This window comes from Lynx canadensis, chromosome A2 (genome assembly GCF_007474595.2).
Source record: "Lynx canadensis isolate LIC74 chromosome A2, mLynCan4.pri.v2, whole genome shotgun sequence".
NCBI classification, from domain to species: domain Eukaryota; kingdom Metazoa; phylum Chordata; class Mammalia; order Carnivora; family Felidae; genus Lynx; species Lynx canadensis.
In genome coordinates this window covers 155,808,841-155,821,536 of record NC_044304.2, presented here as the reverse complement: position 1 = coordinate 155,821,536, position 12,696 = coordinate 155,808,841, and the positions used below count along the sequence as shown (strand labels likewise).

The window sequence follows — 12,696 nt, the reverse complement described above, 5'->3', positions numbered from 1 at the left end:
AAAATGCAGCAGGTTTATTCTTAAAAGTTAAAACCTGAAAACAACCTAGATGTCCTTCAATGGATGAATGATTAAGCAAACCAGAGTACATCCATTCCACAGAATAATAATAATAAAAAGAATTAATAGTTAATATACACACATCTTGGACAAATCTCTAGGGGATTATGCTAAATGAAAAGAGCCAATCCTAAAATACAACATACTGTATGATTCCATTTGTATAATATTCTTGAAACAAGAAAATTACAGAAATGGAGAACACATTAGTAGTTGCCATGGGTTAGGGAAGGGGGGCGGTGTGGAGGAGGGAGAATGAAATGGTGTGTGGGTAGAAGGGCAATAGGAAGGAGGCTCTGCTGATGGACTGTTCTGTGTCCTGAAAATGGTGGTGGATGCACAGACCTACACATGTGAAGTTGTACACACACACACACACACACACACACACACACACACACACAGGTAAAACTGGGGAAAGCTGAATAAACTCTGTGGATCATACCAATGTTACTCCCATGATTTGCTATCGTGCCATAGTTACACAAGATGTTACCATGGTGGAAACTACAGGAAGGACACGTGGGACTCCTCTGTACATTTCTTGCAACTTCCTATAAATGCATAATTATTTCAAAATAAAAATTTTAAACCAAGAAAGGCAACTGGAATTCTTCATAGTTCTGTCTTTTACACATTTATTTTCTGTAAATTCTTTTCAAGTAATCTTTTTCACTCATTCCTATGAATTCAAATCCTTTCAAAATTCCCAAATTCCCAAATCTGTATCCCAGCTCAGACTCCTGTCGTGAGTTCCGACCCTTGGATTCAGGTGGACATCTCCATTTGATATCTCAAAAGCACTTCGAACTCAGTAAGTCAAAAATGTAATTTGTCTTCTTCCCCAAATGCCTCCTTCTTTTCCAGTGTTCCCTATTTCAGTAAATTTTACCACCATTTACCCAACCAGAAATCTGGATGACACCCTTTACTTTTTCCTACCCTTCATTCCTCACATTCAACTGATCACAACTCCTATCTCCTTGTTACCTCCGGAATCCTTTTACTTTCTTACATCCTCACTGCCACCACCCTAGTCTACTCTGTTGCCCTGAGAGTTGCAACAGTCTCTTAAATTTCTCTCCAGATCTTTCCCACCCACAACCCATATCTCTACTCAAATCCATTCTCCTACTGAAGTCACATGAATATTTTACAATCATAAATGTGGTAATATAACTCTCATATTTAAAACTCTTTAAAGGATTCCTATTATACTCAGGATCATTTCTAAAATTAAGGCTAAAAGACCCTCTACTATATGATTCTTAATCTACTTCCTTCCTCTGTGCTCCAACCACACAGATGGGCTTTTAGTTAAACATGTCACACCTCATGACCTTCACACTTACTGGCTCCTCTATCTAAAACGACCTACCCAGTCCCTACCCAATTAACTTGGTTAACTCCACTCAGTCTAACATAGGTATATAGGAATCACGGCATGTCGTTAAAAGATACATATTTTTCTCATGTTGCACATACAGAAACTGAGGTTCAGAGAGGTTAGGGTATCTGTCCCTAACTAGGTAAGAGAGCATAAATGCCTAATTACAGAGCCATACCAACTTCATTATGGGCATGTTATAATTACTCTGTGCCTTGGTTTCCTCATCAAAAAAAAAAAAAAAAATGACAGCAATAATACTTATGGCACAAAGTTGTTTTAAGAATTAAATGGGTTAGAGGCACCTGGGTGGCTCACTCGGCTCAGCGACTAACTCTTGATTTCGGCTCAGGTCATGATATCAGGGGTTCGTGGGTTTGAGCCCCCTGTGGGGCTCCTGGGATTCTCTCTCTCCCTTTCTCTCGGCCCCTCCCTGCCTCCTGTGCTCCCCTTCACAAGCATGTGCACTAGCACTCTCTCTTTCTCTCTCAAAAATAAATAAATAAACTTAAAAAAAGAATTTAATGAGTTAACACGTAAAGAGCAGTGTCTATTATATAAGCACTATATAGGTATATGTTTTTATGGTGGCGGCAGTGATGGTGATTATTATTATTATTATTATCATTGCACATTACATTTAAACCACAAAGGGCAAAAGTGACATTTTCCTTTTGAACCCTACAGCAGAATACCTGCTGCTTTGTTTCCTATGTGTTTTATAAGTTCCTATTCATGCTTCCAGGCTCCTATCTCCACCTTCCTTTCCGGATTGCCTCCATGTTTTAGCCCAAGAACTTTATCATACATTGAGAGGAGATTTGAATCCCAAAATAAAAAGTTTTACTTGGGTCCTACAAATGACTGAGACTGTACAGAAAAGGAGTAATGTATCCTCCCCCTCCCAAACTTGCATGCCCTTGACCCTCCAGCTCTCCTCCCCGACACAGCTCCACAGCCTCACCCCCAGACAGCGTCCTAATAGACGACAGCATCCTAATAACCGTGACAAAGAGATCCCTTCGGTCACTCACCAGTCACCATCAGCAAGGTTAACAGGATACGATTCATGCTGATGTCTGAATCCTGCGCTGAGGATATGGATGGAAACTAACAGGCACAAGACAGGGACAGAACTTATGCCCTGCTTGGGGATTCTGAACAGCAGGTGAAGAAGGTGCAGGCAGGAGATCCGAGGATACGGATTCTACAGAAGTCTATCATCTAGGGGCATCTCCTTCCACTCTGGACCCTCAGTGTGAAAGCAGGTTCATCAGTCGCAGCCGCCCACCTCTGTCAGTAGGCACGGAAACCTCAGTCTGACCAGGCCGGCCCTATGGGAAGATGAGCAGGGATCTGAGCTTTATCCACCTCATCTAGGGAAACGAATTCCAAAGCAGGCATCAAGCAGACCTTCTGTAGAGTTCAAATTCATCCCAAGTTTCTCCCCTGGCCTCTCAGTTCTTTCCACTGGTCCCTTCCCCACAATGTGTGACTAGCATCCCTCCTTCTACATGTCCCATTGACCCCTTTCCTTTCCAGGCCACTCTGATGAAGCAGAGCTGAGTCCCACCCTTCTGTGTGACATTGACCCCCTCCCCTCTATGCAGGTGATGCCCAGACCACCCCTCCTCAGAAATGCTTGACTTGCGCAGGTCTTGTCTCACAACCACAGACACCATTTGAATAAAAGTTCCCAATCAATACCAACACAAGTGGTTCTTGTCAGATCTCTAAATCTGTTATTACACTGCCCTCCTGGCTGCAGCTCTCTCTCTCTCTCTCTCTCTCTCTCTCTCTCACTCGCTGTCTCTCTCTCTCATTCTCTCCTTTCTCTGTAGCTGCCTTTTTCAAATTGATTTTTGGTGGCAGAATATAAGAAGAATATTACCTAAACAGAAAATCAGTCAGATGGCAAAATGCAACACTACAATTAGAGTCTCTATAAACCTGATGGTTTGTGGAATGAGGCTATGGACAGATATGTCCCCATGTGTACACAGAATCTGTGATAATACCAATAAGGAACTTCATAACAAAAAATTACGAACATAGGAGGAAATATTTAATATCACACACACACACACACACACACACACCCATCCATCCCTCCATAGAATTCTAAAATTATTTTTTCAAAAAGAAGCTTAAAGAACAATGTCCATATCAGATAGCAGTATCCTAAAACAAAAAAGGAAAAAATAAATGGGATTAGCAAACTGCAGAGAGCATTCAAAGGCTAATGTTAAAAAGGTATTAGTATTGAAACAAGAAAACCTGCAACTGAAAGTGGTTTGGTAGGCCTGGAGAAAAGTGTGTGGTGTAGGTGGGTGGGAGAGGGGAGGCAGAGAGAAGCTGAGCAGAGAGGACTGAAGAGGACAAAATGGGATGAGGGTCAAGGGAGGCCCCTAAAGCATGCTGGGGGATTACGCTACTGGCAGCAGGGAACTACTGAAGAGTTTTTAAAAGGAGACTGGCATGATCTCATCTGCATTTCAGGGGGAAAAAACAATTCTGAGTACAAAAGAGAAGACCAAGTTGAGCAACACTAGATGGGCATATACAGGAGTTCAAGCACAACAAGATTGTGGCCTAGATCAGGATGACAGCAGTGAGGATGGAAAGATAAGGATGGATTTAAGAGACATCTGGAAGTAGGATGGTTTGAGGTTGAGTGGTCAGAAAGAGAGAGAAATCAAACAAATGGAAGGCAGAGTTATCTCCTAAAATAAGAAAAACAGGCAAAGAATGCATTTAAAAGGCTGGAGGCATGAAGGGTTAAATTTTGACATGCTAAATCTCAAGATCTCAGGGAGCTAAAGCAGATGCAAAAAAAAAAAAAAAAAAAAAAAAGGTTTCCAGGAGGCAGTTGTATCTGTGGGACAGGTGGTCTGGGCTGCAGATACTAATTTGAGACTCATAGACCGGTAGCTGTCCCCAGTAACAGCCTCCTCCAGAAAATCTGTTGTTTTTGGAAAGGACCCAAAATCCCTTCCTGGTCCATAAACTTTGCAAAAAATCTAGGACAAACAACTTCAGAGTAAAGAATATCTCTTTCTCAACTTTTCACCTGTGCTAACTACTCCTACCCTCACCAACAGAAAACCTTCCACAGCTCCATCCTGTCTTTGAACCTCAAGCATATTTCATAACGAAGCCCTATTCTCAGGGAAGTTGCATGATGGAATGGACCTTTCAAGGTCTAGGAATGCTAGTTGATTAGCCAAAGCCTGGAGGATATAGTTGAAAAGCTGTGTGTACCCAATAAGGAGATCAGGATTCTACTTCTATCTTTCCAATCATGTGTGACTTTGAGAAAATGACTTAAATTCTGTTTCAGTTCGGCCACCTACAGATCAAGAAAAAAACCACCCCAGCCCTGTCTCCTCTTTGCAGCTTGTTGTGCCACTGGAATGAGATTATGGGTTTAAGAAACCCTGAAGGATTAGAGTGGCACAAAGTATAGTAATTTTACAAATCTCAGACTGACCTGATACAAAATCCCCATGGACAATGTCCATACAGAAGTAAAGAATGTAGCTCAGTGCCTCGGATTCGGTAAGTGTTCAATGAATGTTAGCTAATAGTGAAACTGTTCTTGTTAGAGTGTCTCCAAATTAGCCGAGGATGACCCTAGCCATTTATCATTGCCGGAGAAACCTTTTCATCAGGTAAAAAGCACCAACAGGTCCTGCCTTGTGAACTGTCACCAAAACACAGAAGATCCTAAATTTAATATAATCCAGAATGTAAACCATTCTCCAACTGCCGAAATAACTGTTCTATGAGTGCTTTTCATTTCCACATTTCCTTGGCTCAAAGCTGGTGATCAGGACCACCAGACCTGGTAGTGATGATGACTCAGTGATGAAACAGTGGTCACAGGGAAAGGTGAAGCCAGTGTAATAAAGATGGGAGGGGCTAAGGGAAAGTATAAGTAACTATTAGGGTGTTCAGAGCAAACCTGGGGACACTGTCTACCTGAGCTAAGGTGGAGCATCTTGTCCCCCACAGCCCTGGCCTCAGAAACTCCCTGAGGAAGATGAGTCCTGAGCCAGAGTCCCTTTCCCATAGACAGCTGACTTGGGCAGATGGGCTTTGAGGCATAGCAGGGAGAGGAACCTGGATCTGGAAGTCTAAGGAACAAGGCTTCTTTTTCCTTCTTTGAAAGACCCAAGAGAGGCACAGTCTCCCATCCCCCAGCCTCCCTGGAGCAGAAGGACCTTCATCTGTCTACCTGGAGCCTTCTTCCCTCACCTCATTTATGCCCAGATCTGCTTTCCCATCCTATTTTGGGTCCCCATGCCTCACCATAGCCATTGATTCTACCAGGTGTTCCTGAGAGTTCCATACTCTGCTGATCTTCTGCATCGCACGGGGAAAGATCTGGACTGCTATGAAATTTATCTTTTATTTGGGTGTCCTTGCTGGTATGTATCCATGAGCTTCTACTCTGTCCTATAAGGCACAGGTTAATGCAGGCTGGAGGAAGGCAGATTGGGGTGTGTAGAGGGTACAAAAGAAGAGTCCAAGAAAAGCGGTCATGGACAGAAGTAGGTATCTCCTGTCCCAGACCACACCCATAGGCTCCCATGAGGCTGAGCTCACCCTTCCAGTGCTAAGCTATGGGACGGGTGATGGTGCTCACTTGCCTTGGAGAGTGCTCGACAGTGAGCATTCCCCACTGGTGATTCCAAAATGTGGGCTTCATCACCCACTGGGCAAGTCCCAGTGTGGTCACAGGGACAAAGAACACATTCCGAAGTCTGATATCTCCCCTATTCCAGAAGCTTAGAGACTCAGAAAGCAGGGAATGAAGAAAGTAGAAACAAAAGATCAAATGCAAGGGCCCTACCCCCTGCACTCCCTGACTTCCACGAGTCCTTCTGATGGCAGAATTTGCTGGTGAGGCATCTCCCACCACCTCCAGACCGTCTATGTTGCATCACTATTAGCCGTGTGAGCACAGACAAGTCAATCTACCCATGCTTTAGTTTCTTCAATCAAAATGGGGATATTACTAACTACATCATAGAGATGTTGTGAAAGTGTTAAATAAATCCATGTAAAGCACTTAGAACAAGAGCTCAATGCCTCAACACCTCCTGTCCTTTTTCCCTTGGGATTTCTAACTATGTGATCATAAAAGGGTATGGGGAGGTGGAGGCCAAGACTTGGGAAGGATAAATGGAAGAACCAAGGGCAGCCGAGGTAAGAACAGTATTTTATTTCTGATACTACAAGCAGCCTTCCTCCCTTTCTTGAGTGTTTTTCTTTAATAAGTCATTTTTTAAATATTACATGTTAATATTAAAAACTTAGAAATATTAAAAAGTAGGAAAAAATTAACACTTCATAACCTCGCCTCACAGTCAACACATGCTAACACTTCAACTTACTCTCAGGCTTCATTTATTTATTTGTCATTCAAATGGTTTATCTTTTTGTTTCTTTGCTTGTTTTTAGACAACTGGATTACTAGATTAATATACATTTCATTATCATTTTTAACTTAAAGAAAGGTTATTAATATTTTCTTGCTGTTTAATATTCTTTATAAATACAATTTTAATATTTCCATATATTGATGTACTTTTTTATTTCAAATGCCCTACATTACTATATTGGACACTTATATTTCCAGTGTTTACCTATTATAAATAGTGTTAAAATGAGCACACATTCATAATCTTTGTCTATATCTGATTATTTTAGGACAGATTCTTAGGGTTGGAACTATTAGGTCATAAGTGATGAACTATTTACACTTTTGATGCCTATTTCTAAATTGCTTTTCAAAAAGAATCAATTCACGTTGCTACATGTAGTAAAAGAGTCTCTTCATTGTACTTTCTTAGATTCAATATTATCAACATTAAACCAAAAATTAATATTATAAGTATCAGATAAAATGGTATATCATTTTAATTTACATTTTATTAGAAAAAGAGGGTCAAACATTTTCATATTTCCTGGCCAATCAATTATTTCTTTAAAATTATCCATATTCTAGGGGCACCTGGGTGGCTCAGTCAGCTAAGCATCTGACTTTGGCTCAGGTCATGATCTCACGGTTCATGAGTTCGAACCCCATCTTGGGCTCTGGGCTAACAGCTCAGAGCCTGAAGCCTGCTTCAGATTCTGTCTCCCTCTCTCCCCCTCCCTGCTCATATTCTGGCTCTCTCTCTCTCTCAAAAATGAAATAGACATTAAAATAATAAGAAAGAAAGAGAGAGAGAGAGAGAGAGAGAGAGAGAGAAAGAGAAAGAAAGAAAGAAAGAAAGAAAGAAAGAAAGAAAGAAAGAAAGAAAGAAAGAAAGAAAGAAAGAAAACTATCCATGTTCCTTTCAACTAGGAAACTGTTAACTGTCTTATTTGTCCTAAGATATGTCTTCTATATTAAGAATGTTTTATATGTTAAGAATACTAATTATTTTCTCAGGGACAGTTTTCTCTACTCACGCATCTGTGCAGAAAGATGACCATGCTCCCTACTTGGTATACCTCAAGTCGCACTTCAACCCCTGTGTGGGTGTCCTCATCAAAAACAACTGGGTGCTGGCCCCAGCTCACTGCTACTTACCGTGAGTGTTGGGAACCCTCACTCCCACCCCCTGAAACAGCCTGATTCATTCTACATGAGTGGTTCTCAAAGGGAGGCAACTTTTCCTTCCAGGGTACATTTGGCAAAGTGAAGATATTTTCGGTTGTCACAGTGGACTGAGGGGTGCTGTGCTACTGGCATCTATCTAGAGAACAGGGCCCTTGGCAAGGATGCTACTAAACATTCTACAATGTACACCCCCTCAACAATTACCCGGCTCCAAATGTCACTACTGCTGCTGGGAAGGAAACCTGTTCCATACACTGTGCCTCCCCAGTCTCCCATCAGTTTGTTTCAAGTTTTTTACTGATGAGATAAATGTGTTTTATTAATTAAGGGACCAGGGGCGCCTGGGTGGCGCAGTCGGTTAAGCGTCCGACATCAGCCAGGTCACGATCTCGCGGTCCGTGAGTTCGAGCCCCGCATCAGGCTCTGGGCTGATGGCTCAGAGCCTGGAGCCTGTTTCTGATTCTGTGTCTCCCTCTCTCTCTGCCCCTCCCCCGTTCATGCTCTGTCTCTCTCTGTCCCAAAAATAAATAAAAAACGTTGAAAAAAAATTTAAAAAAAAAAAAAATTAAGGGACCAGCCGGTAACTGAGGGTACACTCAAATTGGACAAATTGAGGAGAATTTTTTAAAATGACTAATGACAAAGGCACGGACAAGTTATAGGGGAAGCACAAAGAAGAGTTCAGTGCCCCCAGGATTAGTATTAGAAGGGTATAGTTACTCCCCCTAGACCTAAAGGGGCAAGAGGAGAGGTTGGTTCAAAGGAGAGGGGAGCAGGGGAGGGTGGGAGGAGAGAGAAAGGAAGAGAGGAAGCCCTGTGTACAGGGATTGCCTGATAGAAGCTGGGGCAGCCCTGCAGGAAGGGAGCTTGGAGGATAAATACTCGAACCTCACTCTTCTCCTCTAACTACTTCCTGGTGCTTGCTATCAACTGAAACCCAAGCAGAGAGCAGAGGACAGGAGAACCCATTGGCTTAATCCATATGTAACACCTTCCAAAGGCAGAGAGCAGGATGAAGCAGGGTTGTGAGTGGGTCTAATGAAACCAACGGATCTCCACCACTCAGGTCATGCCATTGTCTTACCTCCACCAGAATGGAAATGCCCAGTTGGAGAGGCTGGAGCTGGAGTGGAGGGAAAATATTATTTCTATGCCATGCATGATTTTCCTCTTTACTACATTAAGGATGCTACATGAAAACACAGTGGTTAAGGCTCCATCACCTACTGTGTGACCATGGGGGAATTACTGCTATGTGGTTCCATCATCTGTTAAATGGATTAAAGATAGAATACACTTCATAGTTTTGTTGTAAGTAGTAAATGAGGTAATCCAGAATCCAGACCAAGCAATTGGCATAGTACCTGACACATTATAACATTTAATATCTTTGATGATGATGGTGGTGGTGGTGGTGATGGTGACTACTCCCACCCCCTTCTCCCTCCAGAAACCTGAAAGTGATGCTGGGAAATTTCAGGATCAGAGTCAGAGATGGCACAGAGCAGACAATTAACCCCATTCAGATTATCCGCTACTGGAACTACAGCCATAGCGCTCCCCAGGATGACCTCATGCTCATTAAGCTGGCTAAGCCTGCCAACTTCAACAACAAAGTCCAGCCACTTTCCCTCGCCACCAGCAATGTCCGGCCAGGCACTGTCTGTCTGCTCTCAGGTTTGGATTGGAGCCAAGATAACAATGGTGAGTGTACCTTCCACGGCAGATCAGGGTCATCAGTCACCCATGTCCACAGAGCTGAGAAGAGAGGAGAGGAGAATGGATGGAGACCATGAGGGTGCTAGGAAAAAGAGACTCATCCGGAAGTCCAAAGCTCCTCCCAACCCAGTGATGACACGATGACACAGAGCTACCTCCTCCAGGCTCCAGCAGCCAGGGCCACCAGGCCATTGGACTCTGCACACAGGCCACACTATTCCTGACTGCCAGACACATGGTTCACATCAGGGAGGCTGTGCTCCTCCCTTGCATCCAGGCTCATTTTGCATGTAGGGGACACCTCTGAGGACTTGAGTCAGGTCACCCCATATTCCTCCAAGACTAGATACGATGGAAAGAAAACCACTTCTTAAAAGAGTCATGCAGGCTATTTTTTCAATCCTCTAGATTAACTCTCATAACCATGCACAAGATCCTTGCCTTTTCTCAGCCCTTTTTTCTTCAGACATACACACAAAACACCAGTTGAAACACAGGGCAGTGACTGGAGAGTCTAAATAACAATTGTGAGCAGTCAACCTTTTTTATCCTGTCTTCCCTCAGGCAGGCATCCTGATTTAAGGCAGAACTTGGAGGCTCCTGTGATGTCTGATAAAGAGTGCCAGAAAACTGAACAAGGAAAAAGCCACAGGAACTCCTTATGTGTGAAATTTGTGAAAGAGTTCAGCCGAGTTTTTGGGGTAATCTTTTCTCTATATTCAACATTCATTTGCTTGTATGTGTCTAGTTTAATCATGACAGCGATTAGAAAATTAGAAAGCCCTCATCCTCTCACAATCTTTTGAGAATTCGATAAGGCTGCACCAGGCCCTCCTTACAGATGCCTTTATCCATTAAAGTGTGGCATGCAATTGCTCTAGTTAATAACACTTTGCTAGATTTATTACTCTCATAGCTGCAAGAAAAAACAGGCATTGCTTTAGAAAAGAATTCAAACTTTTCACAAGGGAAACTCGCTTCACCAGTCCAAATAAATGGGGTTTGACTCATTTTACATGTGAGTTCTAGAGAGGTTTTTCTCTGACTTTCTCAAGATGAAACAAGGCTAGTTACAACAAAGCTAGGTAAATGACTCCAGCTTCCTATCTCCCAATTCGGTGCTGTTTTCATAACCCATGAGCCTACCTCTGGGCAGGGCTCATCCCACTGGGGGACTAGAGGGCTCCTGTGAGAAGATCCGATCATATCTCTCTTGTCTCTCTCCCTCTGCATGATCTCTGGTAGGAGGTGGCCGTCGCTACTGTCATCTGCAAAAACAAGCTCCAGGGAATCGAGGTCGGTCACTTCATGGGAGGGGATGTCGGAATCTACACCAATGTTCACAAATATACCTCCTGGATCGAGAACATCACTAAGGATAAATGACACCCTTCTATGCTCTCTGTATCCCACTGGCTCTAGTCATTGACTATACAGGCCACTATTTTCTCCAAACTCAAAATAAAAATCTCCAAACAGAAATGCATTACACCAGTAGCCTATGTTTTCTTGGTTGTGTCTCTTCCCATATCCCATAATGATGTGAAGAACCAAGGACAAAACATGACATGAGCACTCTTCACACAGTAGTAGGGTTACACCCATTATCTCGTTTAATGCTCACAACAATCCTCTGAGGTTATCTTTTATCCTCACTTTACAAATGAGAAAAATGAGACTAAAAGAGAGTACTTAACATTATCCAAAGCTGACAGACATCAGAGCCTAGAATAGAACCTCCAAATATCATTTCTCAATCCCATGCTCTCAGCCTCAAAATTATAGGGGAGTCTGTGGCATCACAACAGATTTTGGCTTCTATTTTTCTGCTACTTCTCTTATCATTCAAAGAGCTTGAAGCTTTCACTTGTGGCTAAAATCCTGGGTACTGGAATAATCTCTCCTAAGAACGGCCATGCTCCCTCTCACTGCTACACTGACTGCAGCGTGCTACAGGGAGAGAGTTAGCGGATGCATAAGAGGCTAACAAAGAGAACTTCAGGACAGGGTCACTGCCATAAATCAAGTCCAACAGGAAGCCTGGCAGCTCCAGAACAGGGTGAAGAAGTCATCTAGATCCAAGAAGAGTATAATCTCAGGGCAGTGGAAGATTCCAGAAGCAGATATGGCTGAGAGGAGGTGAAGGAAGGGCAGAAATTGGGCTTAGCTACACACAGACCATGGGATTAATAAGGTCAAGAAAGCAGGTACCAGTCCTCTGGTTGAAGACATGGTAAAGAACTTGAAAACTGAGAACTCCAGGGCCCCAAATCTGGAAATGATCAGGGAATTCTGGATATCCAAGAGACTGGGGAATACAGGACAAGGATGGGTAATCTTCCAACAGATGTAGACTGAGGAAACAACCACACACTACCCTTGGATAATATTTCCTATTCCCTAAATTTAAAACACAATCTATACATTAAAGACCTTGGTGTTAGGCAGAATAATGGCTCCCCAAAGATGTCCACACCCTAATCCCCAGAACCCATAAATATGGGGTTTTTTTCCATGAAAAAGTCAGTTTTGCAGCTGTGATTATGCTTATGGACTTGAGGATGGGAAGATTATCCTGGATTATGTGGGTGGGGCCAGTGCAATCATATGGGCTGTTAAAAATAGAAGAAGAAGAGAGAATATTTGGGCAAAGAGATGTGACAACAGAAAGGCAGCAGAGATTCAAAGCATGAGAAAGACCTGAGCTGTCATTGCAGGTTTTGAAAATGGAAGAAGGGGGCTACAAAGCAAGAAATGTAAGCAGTCTCTAGAAACTGAGAGCGAACCTCAGCTTCCAGCTAGCAAAGAAATGGGAACTTTAGTACTACAATTGCAAGGAACTGAATTCTAACAACAACCAAAATAGGCAAGGAAATGGATTCTCTCTAACAAGAAGCACAACCTTGACAACACTTTG

At 42.8% G+C, this 12,696-nt stretch overlaps 1 protein-coding gene across 1 annotated transcript; it reads left to right on the top strand.

Annotated features, from left to right (window-relative positions):
* Positions 1–5,843: 5,843 nt before the first annotated feature.
* Positions 5,844–11,221, top strand: PRSS37 (serine protease 37). The gene is made up of 5 exons (XM_030295657.1): positions 5,844–5,877; positions 7,890–8,031; positions 9,511–9,764; positions 10,344–10,480; positions 11,025–11,221. Exons 1-5 carry the CDS (start codon positions 5,844–5,846, stop codon positions 11,163–11,165), a joined length of 708 nt encoding a protein of 235 aa, XP_030151517.1. The 3' UTR covers positions 11,166–11,221.
* Positions 11,222–12,696: the final 1,475 nt, after the last annotated feature.

Bases quoted from the DNA above. Each gene is read 5' to 3' on its own strand.
- PRSS37 (XM_030295657.1), top strand. From the start codon at position 5,844: ATGAAATTTATCTTTTATTTGGGTGTCCTTGCTG. The intron at 8,032-9,510 runs GTGAGTGTTGGG...TTCTCCCTCCAG, and splicing joins CCAGCTCACTGCTACTTACC to AAACCTGAAAGTGATGCTGG. The intron at 9,765-10,343 runs GTGAGTGTACCT...GTCTTCCCTCAG, and splicing joins TTGGAGCCAAGATAACAATG to GCAGGCATCCTGATTTAAGG.